At 37.8% G+C, this 20,914-nt stretch overlaps 2 protein-coding genes across 51 annotated transcripts in view; one reads left to right on the top strand and one right to left on the bottom strand.

Moving 5' to 3' along the window:
* Window positions 1-7,032, top strand: part of madd (MAP-kinase activating death domain) — a 49,309-nt gene extending 42,277 nt beyond the window's left edge. For 19 of the 50 annotated variants that reach the window (XM_043244346.1, XM_043244344.1, XM_043244345.1 and 16 more), the window contains 4 exons: window positions 128-136; window positions 1,007-1,076; window positions 3,705-3,751; window positions 5,240-7,032. In XM_043244346.1, coding sequence (XP_043100281.1) covers window positions 128-136; window positions 1,007-1,076; window positions 3,705-3,751; window positions 5,240-5,353 — 240 coding nt within the window. In that variant the 3' untranslated portion in view covers window positions 5,354-7,032. The remainder of the gene's footprint in view (window positions 1-127; window positions 137-1,006; window positions 1,077-3,704; window positions 3,752-5,239) is intronic. The other 31 variants (XM_043244376.1, XM_043244370.1, XM_043244385.1 and 28 more) reach the window with 2 other exon arrangements.
* Window positions 7,033-7,314: 282 nt separating this feature from the next.
* On the bottom strand, window positions 7,315-20,467 carry bbox1 (butyrobetaine (gamma), 2-oxoglutarate dioxygenase (gamma-butyrobetaine hydroxylase) 1). The gene is made up of 8 exons (XM_043244394.1): window positions 20,281-20,467; window positions 17,967-18,335; window positions 17,160-17,274; window positions 13,015-13,213; window positions 10,352-10,457; window positions 10,001-10,197; window positions 8,929-9,095; window positions 7,315-8,638 (listed from the first exon to the last, which is right to left on the bottom strand). The coding sequence occupies exons 2-8, from the start codon at window positions 18,321-18,323 to the stop codon at window positions 8,478-8,480; spliced, it is 1,302 nt and encodes a 433-aa protein (XP_043100329.1). The 5' UTR covers window positions 18,324-18,335; window positions 20,281-20,467; the 3' UTR covers window positions 7,315-8,477.
* Window positions 20,468-20,914: the final 447 nt, after the last annotated feature.

Here is a 20,914-nt window from a genome sequence, read left to right as displayed (position 1 = left end):
GGATGGAATCCAGCGGTTGTAGATTAATACCGTAAGGGTGGGCTCGTAGCACCAGAGGGTGTTTTGTGCTCTTTTTGTCCAATAATAATCCAAACCGTTTCTCTCCCATGCTCTCTCCCCCTGCAAGGAGCGGAAGGTACACAACCTCTGCAGTCTTTGCTTTTTAGTGTACCATTTTCATTTACGTTTTCTTTCTTTTCCTTGTACTGTAGCTTTTCTGGCAGACGCCACTTTTGTGTGCTTATTTTTTATGCCGTTTGTATTATTTTCTCTCTCTCTTTTTTGGTTTCTTTTTGGTCTGTGTGTCTTGTCTTTTTTTTTTTTTTTTTTTTTCTTTTCTGATGATGGAATTTTCCATGGATGTCTTTGCATGGGCCCTTTCAGCACGTAGTGGGGATCAGTGCCATGATTTTGTTCCCACTTTTGGTGCAAATGGTCACAGCTGCAGGGTTTATATTAGCTCTTTAGTCTTAAGTGCTTCAAAAATACATCTGTTATACAAGTCTCCAAGTGCCTCAAGAGCACGACGTAAATGAGTGTAGAACGAAGGCAGTTCTCCTCTTGGCTGGACAAGTATTGTAAATACACAATGATTCTTTTGAAAGCGAGACTCTCTTTAGAGCTGTGGTGTTGACTTGTTGATTAATTTAATACAATTTAAAATTGACAAAAAATGTAGAACTGGTGTTATTTTTACTCTCAAGAATTTGAAGATCCAGAATGCCGCTCAGGTGTTGAAGCTTTCACGGCTCTCCGTTTGCGTCACTGGCCCATGTAATCCTGTCAACATGGAAACTTCTCTTTTTGTGCAGTTATATTTTAGTTCTGATAGCTTTTCAACAGCTTGCTTATCATGTTCTTTCTTCGTTTCTCCCTAGTTTACAGTTACTAACTGTCCAGATTGTCATCTCTTCAGAAAATACTTTTTTTGTTTTCCCACAAGTGCGTGATTGAGTTGGTAACAGTGTGTCCTGTTGTTTTTTTGTTTGTTTTTGTTTGTTTTTAGGTTTTCATAGAGCTGAGTCACATTAAAAAGTGCAATACAGTGAAAGGAGTCTTTGTCCTGGAGGAGTTTGGTAATTACCCCCATTTTGATTCTAGGCCTGTACGCGACACAGCAGTAACCCAGTCACATAAAGAGCAGAGAAGTTTTCGTGTTCAGTACTGTTAGATGTGGCGATCTGAACGACCGCATGAGCTTTAGGAGCAAAGGTTTATGTACGACAGTAGGAGCGTTGGTTTTAGCTGTTGCTCCTGTAATGCATCTGCCTGCAGAATCCTCTTTCTCTTTGACCCAAAGCCATATTATTGTATTTATTACTAAATAGGTCTGTATTAACACCAGAGATTGTATATTTAATTATGTTTGCCCATTTTCACTGCTTTGAAATGCTCTCACATCATTTACTCTGTAAAAACACAAATACTGTAATATAAATTGAATACAGTTTTGTTTTCCATACATTCACTATCAATTGAAATGATTGATTTGATTCTTTTAGCCTTAAATTCTAGTTATATATTTAATCAAACACTACGTAATTTAATCTATTCTCTTTATTTAATCTAATCTCTTTAATTCTATTAATCGGCTATAACATGAAAATATATATCACCAGTGTTGGATAAGTTTTTTTTCAAAAAGTAATTTATTACAGTTACTAATTACATCATCAATATTGTATTTAAATTACTAATTACTCTGTCTGAAAAGTACTCAATAAGTAATTTATTATTTAATTTAATTTATTGCATCTAGGTAATGCCATTTGTATGCAGGTGACTGCACTTAGTGAGCTCAGATTTGGGAAAGACAGTACCTCCCTTTAGTTTCATACGGATTATATAATCAGATATTTGTTTTTGTTTTGAATTTGTTTAATTTAAAAGGTAGAAAAAGTAGACAAGTACTTTCAGGTATGGTAAAGACTACCTTGCTTTCATATCAGATAATATTCATTTGAATTCGAATAGACACGCTTTCATATATAGGAAAGACTGTAAGTCATTTTATGGATTACATAATCAGAGAATATTTGTTTTAATTTGTATATTTAAAACATTGCACAAATTTGAGGATTCGATTGTTTTATCTGTATGGTTTCTCAGTAAATCAGGAAAAACAGAAAGTGAATACTGGGGTTAAAGAGGCTGCTTTCAATTTTGTCTTTATACTTTAAAAATTCTGTATAGATTTTAGGACTATTGAAATTATTTACAGTGTGTAAAGCAAGTGCTATGGTGAATGCTAAAAATGAACAGTAATGCCTTACTTTAGTTAAGTAATTTAATTTCAGTAACGGGATCAAACCCAACACTGCTTATCACAATCTATTGAAATTATTAAATTATTAATTATTATTAATAAGAAATTATTATTATTAGAAATTATTATTTTTACTATCCACATATAAGACTATTATTGAAAAACCTTTTTATTTAATTCAAACTTTACCTTTTTTGTGTTATCAATGCATCTTCATCTAGTTGACTGGTTAAGAAATGCTCTGTTAGCTAAAACAAGATATCATGATATCTCTGGGATTGGAGGAAAAGGATTCTTCGGGTGGATAAGGTCTTGCTCGTCATCAGAGGCATTAAGGAAGCGATACACAGTTCAGGTTCTTTTGTAACAAATTAACTGATCAGCTCCATTTTAGATTGTAGTTGTTTCATCTGATGCATCATTTGGAGGAGTCCTCATAGGTTTTTATCAAGAGTAATGCTTTAAGCTATACTTTAATCTAAAATTGTCAGTCTCCAGAATAGAGGTCTTTTATGGAGTTAGATAATGACTAAACCTTGTAGAGACTTTAGGGACTTTAGGGATATATCCAATGAAGGGAGGTGCAGTGTATGAAGTCGGCTCTAGACTGGGTTAGTGCTGTGTCTTTGTGCTTCCTTTTTGTAATCCGCCCCTCATCTTTGCTGCTATGAAAACCTTCATTCTCCAGCAGGTAAAGTGCTGTCACCTTTATCTTTTCTTCTTCTCTTTCTTAACCTGTCCTCCTCATCTGTCATCATCTCTCATACATCCTTTTTCACCACTAATGGCTGTGGACTGTTCATCTGCACTGCACTGCCTTGATGTCAGATGTCGCTTCTCCTACACTCGAGTTCATACACTCATGCCTGTAGCAAAAGTCATTCCATAAGTGATGGAAAAACCCAGCAGACCCCGGATTTCCTTCCAACTTAAACTTTCAATGATATCCCCTTTCTTGCTTTTTCTCTTTCCCTGATTTCTTCATCTATCCCCCACCACTCTGTATCTTTTTTTCCTCTGGCTTTCTTTCTCCTCCTTGAGCTTGCCTTGATTCAGTTCCCCATTGCATAAGAGTTACTCAGTCTTGTGGGAAACGTCTACTGATGATAAATCCTGTTCAGTCATGTGGTCTTTACGAGTGCTGCTCTTCTGCTGCAAGATTCAGTGCTCTGTAGCTCTGTCTGAAATGTGCAGGGGTCAGATATAGATGATTAATTATTTGTCATGGGCCGTATTTATATTTTCTCTCTCTCTCTCTCTCTCTCTCTCTCTCTCTCTCTCTCTCTCTCTCTCTCTCTCTCTCTCTCTCTCTCTCTCTCTCTGTCTCTCTCTCTCTCTCTCTCTCTCTGTGTGCGCGCCCTTTGCCCTTGAATATTTTATATTTGTTATTCCACTGCTGTTGAACTTTTTATTTTGTGTCTTGCACTGGAATTTGCAGTTCCTGAAACTAAAGAAGTGGTGATCCATAAGTACAAGACTCCTATGGTAAGATTTCAGTATTCATGAAGTACTACACAGTAGAGCCATCAATACACATTTTCAGATTCAATTAACAGACTCTTAACTTGTTGCAATTGCAACATTTACACTGTTATTGAATAGAACTGAATCAGTACTAGACTGATTCGAGCTGAACCACATACAACTTTATTCCCTTTTGAGGAATTGCTTATAGTGGAATTGAATTTATGATATTTATTTATCTGAAATTAGAGCACTATTGTCTTTTAGAGAATCTGAATTGTTGTCATAGCTGAGTTTGCACAATTGACTTTCCTGTTTATCGCTTTTAAAAAGTAGGGATGCATCAATACCACTGTAATGATATCAGTATTTTTCTTTTTGGTACTTGTCAATATGAGTACCGTTTTCATTGCATGTATAGTTAGTTGGCTCAGTTCATTTAGCAAATTTCCTTCGGTTATTTTCCATTAAAATGTATTCTAGAAGTTTTTGTTTCTTTTACTATTCATAATTTTTTTGGCCCTATGGCACTTTATATTTAAGTTAATGACATATTACAGCTGCTCCATTGCACCGACTCAGTACTGTAATCACAAGACTTTCTCTTGTAATAATGCAAGAAATCACTCTTTATATATAAATGTTGTAACAGCAATGAATTGGCAACGAAGCATTTTTATGAATATGTTTGGTATCAAGGAGTTTTTATAAGTACTAGTACAGGGGAACAGTAGAGGTATCAGTATAGTAGAGTGTTTACCCACCAGTATTGGTACATCCCTATTAAAAAGAACCATTTTAGTTAGAGATGCATGATATTCTGGCCAGTAAAGGATTAAAATATAAACATTGGCATTGGCTGATGTGAAAATAATTATGCAGAAATGCCTTGCCGATAAGACAAATTTACTCACATGTGCTCAGGTTATGATGTCGATAAGATCATGTCAGTATTGTGGGCATTCTTAAAGGAGTAGTTCACCTAAAAATGAAAATTACCCCATATTTTACTCACCCCCAAGCTTTCCTAGGTGTATATGACTTCCTTCTTTCAAATTTCTTTTCCTCCTTTAAAAATTACTGGGTCACTCTACGTAAAACTTGGAAAAGTCAGAATTTCATGGCCTTTAAAGTTTCTTTTTGTATTACTTCTAACAAAGGATTTTTGGCTCAAAAATTACCAATATTTAAAAAAAAATGTTTATCATATCCACATGGGAGAGGCATGTTGTTGAAATATATATCGGCATTGGTTATTGGTTATCGGTTAAAGTGATTTAAAAAAAAATATTGGCATATCGGGTATTGACAAAAATATATCATCATGCATCTCTAAATTTAAGGTGTGACACAATACAAAGTAGTACAGAAAATACAGGTACGGAAGAAGAAAAAACATACTTGGGATTTTAAGAATGAATATCAAGATTGTTAAAATCAGTCGGTATGCTTGTGAGGGAGTGTTTTTTTTTTGGTTGTTGATACTGTTAACTGTTCTGTCTCGGACAGGCCCACCAGATCTGTTACTCGGTGCTCTGCCTCTTCTCCTACATGGCGGCGGTCAAGGGGAAAGAGTCAGAGGGCAAGCCCAAGATGCTGTCCCCTCGTCCACTACCGAGCTAGCACACCTCTCTCCTACGTTTTCAACCCATCAGTTCCTGAACTCCCTGCAATACTACTTCTGTTCAGTACAAGCTGACACTCCTGCCGAACTCCTTTTAAAGACCTCTGCTCCCGTACCCATTCAAACGTAGATGCATTCACATACTCGACACATCGCTCCTAAAAGAAACAACCTGTTCATATAATGTATCTGATATAATATTCCAGTCTTTGGACGCTAAAATGCCGGCATTTCATTCTCATAACATGGATCGACCACAAGAACAGACTTTGACTAGTACTGGTTGACGTCCTCACATTTGTATACTTTTATTTATGTCAATAAGAGGCATTTGGATGCATGCAGGTCCCATGCGCGGCTCTTGCGAGTTGGCACTGGCATGCAGACATCAGGCAAACTTCTTCATCTTCTTCTACCCCCTCCGACATCGGTCAACAGGCTGTGTATTTAATATTTATGTGCTAAGTTGTACTGTAAATTCCAGTCTGTTCTGTCTGTGGTGGGTGAAATGTTCAAGTCTTTGCAATCTAGCGCTGCCACGTATGAGGGGTTTGCCTTAACCGTCCACGACGGAGCAGCTGTCCCATTCGTAAATGTTCCATTCGCCCCTTCCTCCACCTGCTGTAAGTGGTCTAAGGTCTGTGTATCTCTTTAGCTCAAAAGGCTCAAACTACTGTACTAGTTCTGCTGTAAAGTTCCCTGTCTGTGAACTGCTGTGTTAAATTTGCATGTCACTTGGAAAAAAAAAATGAATATTTAAAAAAGGAATCTGTACATCTCTAAAGCAATGCTGAAAAAGCAACTAAAATATTTAGGAAAAACTGTAGTTTGTTTTCTAGATGTGCAATACTATCATTAGTGGGTACCAAGAACAAGTCCAGTCATGTCCTCAGAGTTCATCCACTGTCCTCCTGTGTTCATGAGGAGACTAGAGAGCAGATCAGACATGTTTTCTGTTCATTTGTTGTCATTATTTTCACACAGAAATGAAAAAGGCATTATTAATCTATAAGACAACTGCATTTGGAGATTGGTAAAATAGTGATGGAAAGTGTTGTCCAAAAATGTCCCGTTTGAAGTGTTCTCTTCCTGTTTGTGTGTGTGTGTGTGTGTGTGTGTGTGTGTGTGTGTGTGTGTGTGTGTGTGTGTGTGTGTGTGTGTGTGTGTGTGTGTTAGAAACACAGATGGCAAGAGATTGTGTCTGTTCATAGAGGTGCAGATTTTCTCGTTTCATCTCTTTTTGACTACTAGATTTGGCAGTGCAGCTGTCACATTTACATATTTTAATGTTCTTTTATGTTTTGCTCATATTTTTAATTATTTAAATGTATGAAGTGTTGTTTTGCATCTCCATTAAATCCAGTTGTTGAATGCAGACTGTAAATGGACTTGAGCCCACTCCATATTGGTTTAGAGATGTAAATAGCACAAAACTGATTTCCCAGAGTCCAAGTCTCCCAAAACGGATGTTTTGAGTTGGACAGTGGATCAGGTCTGTTGTTTGAAAGTGTGAGAGAGATACAGTTGCACATTATTTGGGCTTTCATTTTAGTCTGTATTGTTTAGAAAAAGAGGGAAAGGAAAAATAGAGACATGGATGTAAATATTTCAGCATTTAAAAATATTTATAGAACCTGTACAGCTTTGGCAATATGAAAATAAAAGATGTCCAACCCGACTCTCTGACTGTGCTTACTGCATGAATTACAATTATTATTATTCAGCGGCCACATAATTTTTTTTGTTGTTTTTTTCTGACCATGTAAAACTAATTTTGTTTGTCAAATACTGTAAATTGTATAACTTTCTGAATTGATCAAATATAAATCTAAAATTGTCATTACCGCTGAAAATTTTGGAGCTCTATACAACAGATTCAAAACAGTCCCAGCTCATGTATAACCACAGCATGTGAGTTTTAGTGAAAATGCATGAATGAAAAAGAAAAGTGGCAACTCTGTATAATATAAATGTATTTTATTGGCATTTTGGAAAAAAAATATCTTTTAATAAACATTGCATTGTTACATGGGGGCCCATCGAAAAAAGCCCACAGGAGGTGCTCAAAATCCTGAGCTTTTTAAATATCGACATTGTGTATTTACAAAAAAAAAAACTATACCAATTTGCAAATAATTTACTAATTAGAGTCACTAGCCCCATGAGCTATATTTGCATTGTTGCTGCATTGTTACAAATTGGCCAGTTTTTCCTCTCTTTACAAATTTTATATTTGAGGCCTTTCAAGTATCAAAGAGCTTAAGGTCTATTGGTCTACAATCAGTATACAAGTACAGATGAACTATCCGACCTCCATACAGTATATCAAAACAGACACTTTGTTTTGGACATCAGCTTATAAAACGTTTTGTACCACAAAGACATTTTTCTCTTTATGATTCGATGTCTCGTCATTGTCCGAACTACTATTTACAAGCAAATATCAATGTTTCCTTAAAGACTAAAGGGGAAAACTACCAACTACAATTAATCACGATTGGTCTTGCAAGAATGTTTGTGTGCAGGAGAGGGAAAAGTACTGACCATTAAAACAATAATCCCTGGATGGCTAAAAACTTGTAGTTTTGTTCACACCGTATGTGAAATACATAAAAGCTAAAATGGAAAATAATATACATCACAAACTGTGCCGAAGATGTCACTTTTGTGACAACGTGGACTATACGACTGATGAAAACATTAGTGCTTCAGAATGAACCCTTTTTATTAGATCAACCCGTATTTTGGGCAGCTGTCCATACATATGCTAAGCATTTAGTTTTAAAATTTCCCCATGGCTCGTGATCGTCATTAACATATTAAGACTCAAACCTAATTACCTCTGGCAAACTGTCCCTTATACCAAAGAACAAGTAAAACAACAAGACAAAGAAAATGACTACACTTTCTAAGTGCAAGAAAGAGCTGTAGACTCCTGCAGTAAAAGGCAGCATTTATAGCGTTATATTAACTACAGAAGAACAAATATCCGCTTGCCAAAACTGAAATGGCCAATGGAAAATATCCCTAGGACTTGAAGTTTTCTACAGTGAAGTTATCAGGAAGCAACACTAAACCAAAACCCAATCCAAATATTAGACCTCAACTTCCTATCGTAACTGTCTAGCTATCTCCACGGACAGCTTTCCGGAGGATCCTGAGACGGGACATGACCTCATCCCAGTCCAGATAGGCTCCTTCAAGATGTCTTGAGTTCTGGCCTTGTGACAGGTAGCTCTTTCGGCCATGCAACAGACGCCAGTTATCAAAGGTCACCAAGTCACCTGCACAGAGATGAAATCAACAACCAGCGTCAGTCCCATATTTATACGTGCAGTGTCGTATTTGGTTAAATACGGGATAATTCTACTGAACATTTTTGAAAATCCTGGCATTAGATTTAAAATAGAAAGTTTCCAAAGAGTGAGCCTAATCCCAAATTCATAAGCCATAAGCCTAAAACTCTTCATCTTTGCCTATTATGCAATTATGACTGTTACCTTTAGTACAAATGTGCACTGTGCAACCGTAATTGGATGAGGTAAAGAGGTGAACTGTTTCTGACCACACTAACCTGGTTCCATTCTGTACGTGAATATGTTTTCCGGCCTGCTGAGCAGCTCCACAAAGGCCTTCAGAGACGAGTAGAAGGGCTGAACCTGATGCACAGGCATATCCAGCACCGAGTCTCGTGTGGCGTTGTTATAGTTGATCCTCATCACCCGGCCCTCAGAATCCACACTGCACATTACATACAAGCTTTAAGTCAAAGTTACCAGAATTTGCGAGAAATACTACAGTGTATTGCTGTTGTTTAGAATTGCATGGGAAAGAGCAACCACAGTACAACCACAGCAGCATGGTTTTAGAGGGGCCAAAAGGCCACTTCTTTACTGGTCAGTCTGACCATCTGGAAAAAACAGCCAAGACTGGTAGACCGGCTAAAACCAGCTACGTCCAGCTTAAAGGGTTAGTCCACCTCAACATGAAAATTTTGTCACTTAAATGTTACTCCCGTGTCGTTCCCAAGCCTGTAAAAGCTTTGTTCATCTTCAGAACACAATTTAAGATATTACGACTGTCAAGCTGCAGAAAAGTACGAAAGACGTCCTGTGAGTGCTCCGTCTGCCATCAGCGGTTTTTGTACGGAAAGAAAACACAAAATAATGATTTAACTTTATAATGATTTAACTTTTCTGCACCTTGACAGACAAAATTGTTTGGCAGCCAATGGGACAGTCACAAGCCTCTTCAAAAAATATCTTCAATTGTGTTTCCAAAGCTTTTACGGGTTTGAAATGACATAGCAGTGATTCATGAAATGCTGAGGTGGAGTAACCCTTTCAAGCTAAGACCAGCCAAACAGCTTAGGCTGGTTTTTGCTGATTTTTTTTGTGTTACATGAATGCAGGTCACATGTCAGTTGACAGATGACAGTTTTCTAACCTATTAAATGCTTTAATTTGTAGAAATGTAGCCCCTAATGAATCTCAGTTCTATAACTGACCATGAGATGGTGCTCTTCCACATTGTTTACGTATAGTCAGAGTTGATGACGATGAGATGTGACAGAGCTAATCCATTGCATTAGCTATGCATGATTATGTGAGTATGTATGCGTCTGCTGGATCCACAGTCCGTCTTACTCTATAATGTGGTTTTTGGACTGCACGCTGAAGTCACAGTAGTCAGCACCGCTGTCTGTGAAATCCACCCTGAGTGAGGAGAGGATGTTAAACGCCTCAGGATCCTCCCTGCGGAGCTGCTCCGCCATATGAAAGCCATCAACCACTTCACTCTCTCCGCCCTGATCAGCCTGACGGACACAGTGCAGGAACTGCACCTGCAACCAGAGGAAATACAACAGCAGTCCTCTCATCAAATTAATTATTTATTCTGGTATTAGTTATTTTAATTAGCTTAACTTCACAAACAAAATACAGGGAAGTCCCCTCATGCTCTAAAGTGTGTGTGTGTGTGTGTGTGTGTGTACTCACTCCAGGTGGATGGTGCAGAGCAGGGTAATCTGTGTGTAGGCTTAATTCTCCAGAAGTGTATGCAACGTTGTTAGCCATGGGCTTGTCCTGCACTTGCCATGTGTGTCTGTGAAACCAGAGGGGGCGATGGATCAGAACAGGTGACTATGGGCTTGTAAACTTTTACTGCATCTCTCCATGTATTTATTATAGGAAACCACAGCTGTAAAATGCTTACTTGATTTAGTATGGTCCTGAGAGTAAATTTAAACACTAAGGAATCACTTCAATGAAAAAAGCAGACATTTTTGTTATGGCAACGCAGTGCGAGAAATTATTAGCTTTTTTGGTAGTGAGTTCTTGAAACTACTCACTGCAAAGCAAATAATGAAAACAATACATGTAATTACCATTTTTGTCTTCTTATTTTTACAATTATGTTAGTTTTCTTTGATATTTTACTGGGAAAAAATATATATATGTAACATTATATAATCCATATTTGCTTTTTTTATTGTTTCTTGAAGTTTAGCAAGTCTTAAAAAAAAAAACTCCATGCCCACAAAAATTCAGGTTTGGTAGCACAAACCAACCTGTGCTAATTTTAGATTTTCTATAAAAACTATTTTCTCGTGTTCGGTACATAGGAAAAAAGAGGAGTGTGAAAGAGGAGTATTTGTGGCTTTTCAAAAGGAAATGGGGCAGATTAGTGGTATCAGTAAAACCCTATTAGACACCTGAATTCGCTATGTCAAACACACCATGACCTCCTCCTTCAGTCTGAAGATCCCCAGCCAGTGAAGTCTTGATTTGGCAGATGCTGTGCTTTTTGTTCCAGTCTGGGTCAGGTGAAGCTGCTTTTTGGCCAGTTTGAGCAAGCTCCTGGGGCTAGAGCGGTGTTAAATCATTCGCCCTGTCACTTAACAGGTGTCAGCTGAGAGGGAGTTCACATGCATGGATTTGTTATTACAGCCAAAAAGCTCATGGTGCGTCTGTGTCTGCTCTGTCTCTTTTCTTCATGCAGCTCCTCTATCTCTCTGTCCTAGGCTGTGGTTTCCATTCACTCATCCTCTCTTATTAAAAATGTTCTCTGCATGTCCTTGTGAGAGGCTTTGGTGTTTGGCAAGAAAATAAATCAGAATCTCAATGTTTTTTGATTAATAAAATGGGCTCAGTAACTCTAGAGCAGTGGAACAGGTTTAACTGACTGTAAAGCAAAGCTCTTTTACATCAATTACCATTCACTCAGATGCCGTCAGAGGCAGGTCTTTTTTCTTTAAAGACAGAACATTGTTCTGATTGTTGGCCAACGGTTACAGCAAAAAATTCTTTCATCAAAGGACCGTGTAGACAGATGACTCATGCTGTGACATCTATAACAATCGTATTCAAACAGTCCTATGGACCGGCTCTATGGTTGCATTACCAATTTTGCACACTACTTTACTTTCAAGCTATTAGCCAAGATGCGTTTGGCAGAAACAGAAATATGACTAGAGGTAATGGCAACTACCATTCTTTTCAGGGATGGACAAAATAATCAAAATACTTGTCAGCAAACAAATACCTGTTATGGCAGGTAAGGTCATTTAGCCTTATTTTAGTCTTTTTTAAAATGCTATGTTTTGGCATTCTAGGAAACTAGCTAGAAAACTTGTGGCCAGTAAGATTTTTTTTAAGGATACTTTTATTAAGTAGGAAGCATTAAGTGGATCAAAACGACGTAATATTAAGACAATTAATACTACAAAGCATACTTACAATTTTTTTTCTCCTATTTTTTTTTTCATTTACTTAAAAATATTACTGTTTTTTTCTGTATTTTTGATTAGTGCAGACTTGGTGAGCACAGGAAACTTGCAAAACCATCATGACCCCGAAATTAATGACCTAAAAATACCAACATTTACATGTACATTTTAAGATGCACCTGGATCTTTAAAATGGCCTTGTATTTATTGACCTTTGAAGAGAATCTCCAGACTTAACAAAATGAGTGCCCTGACCCATCTCCTACCATGTTTTCAACAGACTGTGTGGGTTGAGGGACTTTTCATTTCCTTCAATTATAAACCTGTCCAGATGTAACGCATTAGGGTGGAAGATCAGACCGCATTACTCATCACACCATATTTCATTTTCCATGAATGATGGGTTTGTGCCCTTTGCAGCAGGTTATTTGTCTTTCTTTGTCCATCTTGGAGTGAGAATGGCAGTTCTGGCATAAAGGGTAGTTTTGAACTATTTTCTTGTAAACAAAGTCACAGATGTTCAAAATCAGTTTAACAATTTCTGAAATGGTATTTTTTGAAAAACGTACAGTGCTACCACTTTGTTTATAATTGATGTTTGACCGGGTTTAAAATGTACATAATTATTTTTCATAGCGATTCCAGTTACAGACTGAATATGTTTGCGTATATTTTACACTATGCAAATAAACTGTAGTTAAAAAACCACCTAGAACATTTTGCAATTGTTCTTGATCACTGGGTAAGTGGTAATACTAGTTGTCAGTATGAGAAAGACTCCTCTATTACTCTACTGTTTCCAAATCTGCAGTTTTAAAATGATTATATTTGCTACGTTGTGTCTTTGCTTACTAAATGGCTAAATCATTATAATTATCTAAAAACAGGCACTTCATTGCTTTAATTAGAGCGCAGTGAAGCTCGAGTCCATACCCGTAAAAGGTGAGGCGTAGATAGCCAATCCTCTGACTCAGTCTGGCCACCTGGCCCTGCTCTGTTGGCGCCCCCCTCAAGTACACAATACCAATGCGTCTCAGAGCCTCTAGCCAGGCCAGGGCAGCCTTGTCATCATGCAGAACTTCCTCAAAGTCAGCAGTAGGGATCTGCAGACTTGAATCCCAGTATTCACGCTCTGAAAAACAGATATGCCTATAAATGTACATTACAATGCACAACACAAAACATCACAGAACAATAACTCACGGACCTTATGAAGTTCCACCACAAAGCCTAGCTCAGGAAACCCTGTATTAGAAGGTCTAGTGGTAATTTAAAGCGTACAGTGAACAGTGGCTCAGGTCTACGTAATTATGTGGGAATGATGTCAGCAGTAGTAGCAGAAATCCTTTCCAAGCGAAACATGTTTCTCTCTTTCTTTACTATCGCTGAGGCTCATTTTCTAAGCAACCTAATTTCCCATGCAAATAAACACATGATAAAAAATTTTGCACCTATAACCATCCCAAGCGTCTTGACAAAATGAAGGATCGTTGTGTGTCAGGGATGAGGACAGAACACATTGGTCAGAACACAGTGTGAGGGCCTGCATTTTTGAAGAAGTACTGCTGGAAAACTCTGGTTCTTATGTCTACTTTCACAGACGGGGCCTCTAGAGAAGTGTGCATGTGAGAGCAAGAGTTCTGCACTTATGTCTGTAATTCACTGCTTGGACCTCTGTGCTGTAGAAGTATTTTTCAGCCCCGCACCTCTTTCTCAGCTTCTCTCAATTTAGAAAACCGTTCCACTGGAGAATTTGTCACAGCAGAGAATCCAGAGACAAATATAGATCAGGACCAACAAGAGAAAGAAAAAAAACTCCTGACTGATTATTTCCAGATTTAAGAAGTCATTACACTACCGTTCATTAGCTTGAGGTCAGAAAGAAAAAAGTGACAGTAAAGGTATTTATAATGTAATAAAACTGTGATTAAATAAAACTGTCATCCCCGAAAAATAAAACTGTTTTTAACATTGACAAGTCAATCTGAGCTCCAAATCAGAATATTAGAATGATTTCTGAAAAATCATTGCCATCACAGAAATAAATTACATTTCTAAATGTATTTATATTTACATTTTTATTAAGTTATTTTAAATGACTGTATGATAACATTCCATGACGATGAGCATGAATAGGCTTCAGATTTTTCAAATGTATATTATCTGAGGTATAGTCATACCTCAACAGAGTTAATAAAGTTTGCATATTCTAAACTACGACTAAGCAGAAGCCACAATGCCAACTCAGCAAACGTTACTTGGAAGGGAAAGGAGCATCTACAACTGATTTAACCACGGCTGACACACATGCAGGATATCCATGCTGATGAGCACAAATATCATTGTTGCTTGTAACAAACATTCTCATAAAAATACAAATAAAGGTAAAGCACTGTACTGAAACATCTGAATGAAGCAGCTTACTACTGAAGTTTAATACTGATTGCATTTGCTGGACTTACCATAAAACACTGCTATGTCAGCTTCAGAAGCTGAAGGCCACTTGGCACTGCTAAATAGTATTTTGTATAAAATATATAGTTTTAGGTTGACAAAATGTACTGAAAACAGATGTTTCCCTGAGAGAGGACATCATGTTGCTAAATTGGTCATGATGTACACTGACAGAAGTATGAATATGCAATTATATAAATCCATCAAGTTAATGCAAACAAAACCGGAATTGACTGACACAAGAGGCAGAGAAATCACCCACAATCTCACAGCAATATTGAAGTTCTGGTATGAATTTGATCAAAAAATAAATAAAAATATTGAGAGCTGGGCTCCGGGCCCAGGGTGAAGTGGTTCAGTCAGTCCAGGTCAGAAATGTTCAGCTCTTATAAGCGTGTAATAACCCTGACATACTAGGGTTTCCTGGCAGTGCTAATGTTGACTTCAGAGCCAAAGATTAATATCATGCAATCATTCTGTCCAGCTGTGGCTTCTGAGACACTTTAATAAAAATTGACATTATGTTTCAATGACCCTTTCAGTCTCTAAAACGGATGGAAACGCATACATTTATGCACACAAAGACACGCCGGAAAAGAAAGGTGTCAGTTTATGTGTGCTTGAACAGTTTCCTTCAGCGTTGCCTCTGTGATTTTTCCAGCTATGGTAATGTGAAGCCGTGGCTGCTGTAGCTGGCAGGCGGATAGGTCCAGTCAAACTCTGTCAACAGAGTCCCTACTGAGAGCTCAGCACAGAGCAGAGTTCACTAAGAACAGGACAGACAGAAGCTCACAAGCAGAGTACAAACCACTTACAGAGATCATTTCCAAATGGGATATGGAAAATAGATTTCTGTGACTAGAGTAACTCAATTTGCATGCGCGCGGCATCCTATATTCAGTTCACGTCCCGTGCACTTCAAGAAAATGAAGTAAGACACCTCTTTCGAGTCAAGCCATTAGTTTTCCATAAGCCATTTGGAAAAATAAGTTTTTAAAAGTACTACTTCAACTGTTATTTAAGTAATCTTAATCTTTGGCCTGTGCCAGCATGGTCTTTTTCTGTGTGGGAAGAGTGAACTGTTTTTCATCTAATGCAGCAATGTGACTGTTTTGCTGTTTTTGAAATTAGACTGGAACAATACGGTCTTGGTGCTCCCAAGGATCATGATGTCATTGCATGCATGATGTCAGCTGAACCAGGACATGCCGTGACCGCAGTAAAGCACACTTGTGCCCTCTTGTAAATGAAACACTACAGCCACACTAGAAAAACTCCTTTAAGTGAATCAGTTCACTGGGTCATATAAAATCATAGTCGATATATACTAGTGTGACCTAATTCAGCCTAATGAACTATTATGTCTGTTGTAAAATTATGTACATTTTAAAATGCCTTTTATCCTTGTGATAAGAAAGCTGAATTCAGCAGCCAGTGTTACATGTTGTCTAAAATGGTGCAAACCTGCCAGGAAATGGCTAATGGTAGATTACTGCCCAAGACAGACGTATTATAGCAAGGTGAGAGCTTTACGGGCCTCCTTCAGGCAGTTTGAAGAGAGTTTATATGAGAGGTCTTAAAACAAGGGGCAGAACTTGTCATATTATGTGCCAGTTAAAGAGCTTTGTTAAACACATATAAGCCTTGTGTGCTTTACACCTCAGCTAGAAGCAGACACTTGTGATGTGCAGTCTACGCTTTAAACCGTGGAAATTTATTGGTTGTCTTTCACAGGTTTAAGTGGCAAAAGGGGATGCCTTTTGTGCCTTTAAACAAAACAACAGCATAATTTCCTAAACTTCAAGGAGAAAAATCAAAAAACAACAGTAAACTAAAAAAAGATTTGTGGCTAACAAAATCTCCTACAAAGCCACAGTGACACGTATTAATTTAAGAAAATTTAGTCTTAAAATCTCAGGACACACAAATATGCGCAGGATGCTTGTTCTGGCAGACACATTGTTCAGTCTGCTCCAACCACAGCATCCCTTAAGAGTGGTGTAAGCACAACAGCTCACTCTTCTCAAATGGCCTTAAATCTCTATTCCATGTGGCAGGAAGTGGAAAAAGTCTTTCCATTCAGGGGCGATTCTGGGGAGAAAGTGCCTGCACACTACAAAAGTAACTGCTGTCCAGACCACACATTAATGCACCTATTGCACAAATATTAGCTTACGTAAGTGTGTTTCAACAATATATGAAGCTTTCCTGAAAATGGTTGTCTAAGATAAACCAGAACCAGAAAAAAATTAGCTGAAAGAATCAGGCACATTTATAATTTCAATTTGTCCCTTCACAGGGACAATGTTGTAGCAGGATATCGACAAAGGCCAGATTCACCCCATACTCTAAAGCAGCACATCGGCAATAATGAAAACAGCAGGCTGACAGTGTTTTGGCTCTGTTACTGAACTACAAAAAAAAATCTCCAGGTTGCTATATAAAATACATTCTTTTATAATAGCCACATAAATCATAGATAGATTACAGATATATATATATATATATATATATATATATATATATATATATATATATATATATATATATATATATAGCTAAAAAAGAGACATGGCTTATACAAATATTATGGCAATGAAGACTAATAGATCACAATGACCCACCATTAAGGAAGAGCTCCTCTTGCAGAGCCTGTCTTGCCTCAGAGGAAAAACACCGTTTCTTCAGCCAGTCGGGGTCAAACTCACTACTGTGCTGATCAGGCCAAGTAATGGACACCTACAAGTGTTTCAGAAAAACAGATTTAAGGATTATTAGACAATGACTTAGAGTAAAAAGGCCAGAGGTGCATTTTCCAAGACATTGTTAGCTAACCTTTCACTGAACTCTCTTGCTAATGAGAGAACTTTGGACCATAGCTGCATGGAAAAATCTTTCACCCTTACGAGAAAAACCTGCTCATATACGTTCCTATTTAAATGACTGAATTTTGCCTGCAAAACTTTCACTTTCAAAAATATTTTTTTCCAGCAATATGTTCTCAAAATAAACCGAACATTACTGTGTGTTGGTGTGAGGACAATTATAACGTTATCTGTATAAATATTTTTATAGTTCTCATTCTTGGTGTGAACAGGCCTGTTCTTTGCCATTCTATAAAAATGAATGTGGCCATCAAGTTTTAAAAATGACAAAAAAGCACCACAGTGAATAGGAATACAGTGAATTAACCTGTAATACGCTAGATATGAATAAAATGAATAAACCTGGAATACAGCACAATGCAACATTTAAGAAATGCAATACCTTTGTTCCTCCTCTCCTCTTTTATTGCATCAAAAAAAGCTGCATGGGCATTCTGCAAAACATCTTCTTTTGTGTTTCTCCATTTGGAATGACATGATGCGTAATTATAACAATTTTCTATTTAGCATGAACTATCCCTTTAAGCTTTGCTTACCAAGACCAACCTTATTGTCCATCAGCTGCACTTGGTCCATTCCGGTGTGCACGTCCAGATTTGAGAAGAGCAGGCTGCGTGCTTGAGCTGACCGCAGCGTGCAGTGAGGACACTGGCAGTTATCCCTTAACCAGGTGAATGGATACAAGCTACAACTCCCGTCATCCCAGTCAATCTGCAGTAGTCTCTCCTGGTCCAGTGCCCGGGCCTGCCTTACTCCTGGACTCCCCCCAGCGAAGGGCAGAGGAGCCGCCGCCAGTGTCTGATTCCCAATATGAGGTGTCTTGACCAGTTGAGGCCTACTGCTTGCCCCCTTCAGTGCATGGAAAGCACCTCTGGACATCCAGCGAGTAAGATAGGATAACATGCTGCTGCTAGTCTGATGACACAGAAGGTAAAAGGTTATTGCGTTCATATAAAGCCACATCCCTTCATATCACCGTTTACCCCATAATTAGATGAGTCATCGACGCAGAATGTACTGCTGTAAACAATGAACATGACTGATGGCTTGAAGCAGCACACAGGTGTGGCAAGTAAACATACTACAGCAAACTCCAAACTCATTTTTCAATCTTTACTAATTTCACATCTGGACAAAATGAACTGTTATGAGTTATATTTCAATCAATGAGTCAATGAGTGACTGAATATCTGTAGAAGTAACCTTTTGAGATAATAAAGAGTTTTTGAGAAACGTCTCTTCTAAAAGCTAATCATTTGTTTGATCAAAATATAGTAAAAACAGAAATATTTTGCAAAATATTATCACAATTAAAAACAACTGATTTGTATTTTAATATATTTTAATATAAATGTAATTTATTCCTGTGATGCTAAATTTTGCTAACAACTTTTGAATGGTAGTATATGAGTCAATCCAGAGGGTTTTTTATTATTATTTTGCTACTCTACATAAGGCCAGTCACTGATTTGCTGAATGCCACATTTAGTCTGACAGCCAAGCAGATGAGATAGATCTTGATGAATGATTAATGCAATCACGTCATCCAGATCTGAATTATCTGAATGACTGAAAGGGTGCATAAATCACAACACTAATACAAACAGTATTACATAAATGTAACTAAGATAAAGGCAAGGTTAATGGGGCTAAGGTGACCTAATGATTTTTACACTGCCCTACTAATCAAACTATGCCTTACTGAACTCTGCACTTCAGTTCTACTTTGCTCTACTTAGTAGGAAGGATTTAGATTTCTTAGATTTAGATTTATTTCTTATGTACAGTTTTACAGAAACACTTAAGGCAACCTTTGTATCGCATCTCTTAATCTAAACAATAAAACATGAACAGCTTATCAATTATCATTTCAAACAGGCAACACTGCAAATACCAAATTTATATATTAATCAATATCCCATGCTCAAAGTCTCATAATCACTATAATAATACTGATAATGTCGAGTTCTTTTGGCAACTCTCCATTAATCCATTGTTGATCCATTAATCCCAGTTATATTATTCTGTTGACAGCCATGGTTTCTTGTGATATGTGTATACTATACTATATAACACTATTATTCTAATTATGTCTAGAATACAATGTCAGCCCCATACAAAGATAGACTTTTCGGCTTTCACTTATACTAATTTTTCATTTTTGCAAACAACAGGTTATCTTTATAATATATAAATAACCCTAACGCTTGTTATTTTCCCCCACACTTTACAAATATTGTTTAATAACTGAAACTGTATAGCTTGACTTTCAGGCAGCAAAGCGACAATCATATTCGTGGGTCCATGATATAAAATAAACATAATGATATAATCACTGTACCCTAAACAGACCTTTGAGCAGTGGTTATGTAATGTGCAAACACCTTAGCTCGTGTCTCGGGGAACACGAAAGTAGGTGAAAGGTCACCACTTCATTCCTCCTGCAAACAAACACTTTACTGCCTCCAGCTTTACTACAGCACGTACACACACAAACACCGCAGCTGCCGTGAAACACTAAGCAACCGAACTACAAAATGTATTGACTTTATTCAGTCTTGACAGCTAAATGCGCATCTGCTTTGTTGTTTCCGGGTATTTTTAGCACTCGCCCTCTTTGTAGCGCGCTTTAGTTAATGATCTGTGGAGCGACTCACTGACTAAAGGTCCACTCTAGAGCTTTCCATTCATAAAATATTACGTGAGGAATCACGAGCACGTAGCTGACAACAAACACAACAACGCCGAGCGATGCGCGCGAACGTCCCGTTTAATAAACGGAGCTCAGCCACTGAATTTCATTTTCGTTCTTTGCATGTGACGAGAAATGAGCAGAACAGAAACGGCAGGATGCACTTACCGTGAAGCCGTGGGTAAGGTGGTCTCGGTTATTTCAGCCTTATATAGCGCTGAGAAGCGTGAGAACTCACAGTGCTGGAAGTGGGTGAAGGGTCAGATGCACTGTAGCGCCGCTGCACACACACACACACACACACACACACACACACACACACACACACACACTGTAATCATCTTGATGTGTGCTGCTGTGCGCGCGCCACTGGATCTGACACTCTCAAAATTACGTGCAGCTTTGCTCGACAACTTCCGCTCGATGCTTGTTTTTTTAAACTGCGTTTTATTGCAGTTGTCATGCGGACATTATAGGCTGTTTCCTACTATGCTGCATCCGATTTAGGTATTATATATTAATTATATTTCAGTTGAGATAGTTAGGGGAGGCTGAGGACGGCTGCAACACTCCTTCAGTTTCTAAGAGACAGTTATTTGTGTAAAGCCCACTTTGTAGTACATTAAACCCACATCTGTCGGGCGACATGATAATAAATGTACAGTTTAAGATAAAATGTAAATGGTTAAATTTGTTAAACTGGCTGTATAAAGACAAAGACTGGTACGAGAACACGTAATAACCACATTCGGTTAATTATTTGGTCTGCCGTAAAAAAATGAACAGTTATTACTGAAAAGCT

Source organism: Puntigrus tetrazona, chromosome 7 (genome assembly GCF_018831695.1).
Source record: "Puntigrus tetrazona isolate hp1 chromosome 7, ASM1883169v1, whole genome shotgun sequence".
NCBI lineage: Eukaryota > Metazoa > Chordata > Actinopteri > Cypriniformes > Cyprinidae > Puntigrus > Puntigrus tetrazona.
The sequence above is the reverse complement of the archived record's forward strand: the minus strand, read 5'-3'. Positions and strand labels throughout refer to the sequence as shown.

Bases quoted from the DNA above. Each gene is read 5' to 3' on its own strand.
- bbox1 (XM_043244394.1), bottom strand. From the start codon at position 18,323: ATGTTATCCTATCTTACTCGCTGGATGTCCAGAGGTGCTTTCCATGCA. The intron at 17,275-17,966 runs GTTGGTCTTGGT...AAACACTTGTAG, and splicing joins TGCAGCTGATGGACAATAAG to GTGTCCATTACTTGGCCTGA. The intron at 10,458-13,014 runs GTATGGACTCGA...CTGGTTTCACAG, and splicing joins CTACGCCTCACCTTTTACGG to ACACACATGGCAAGTGCAGG.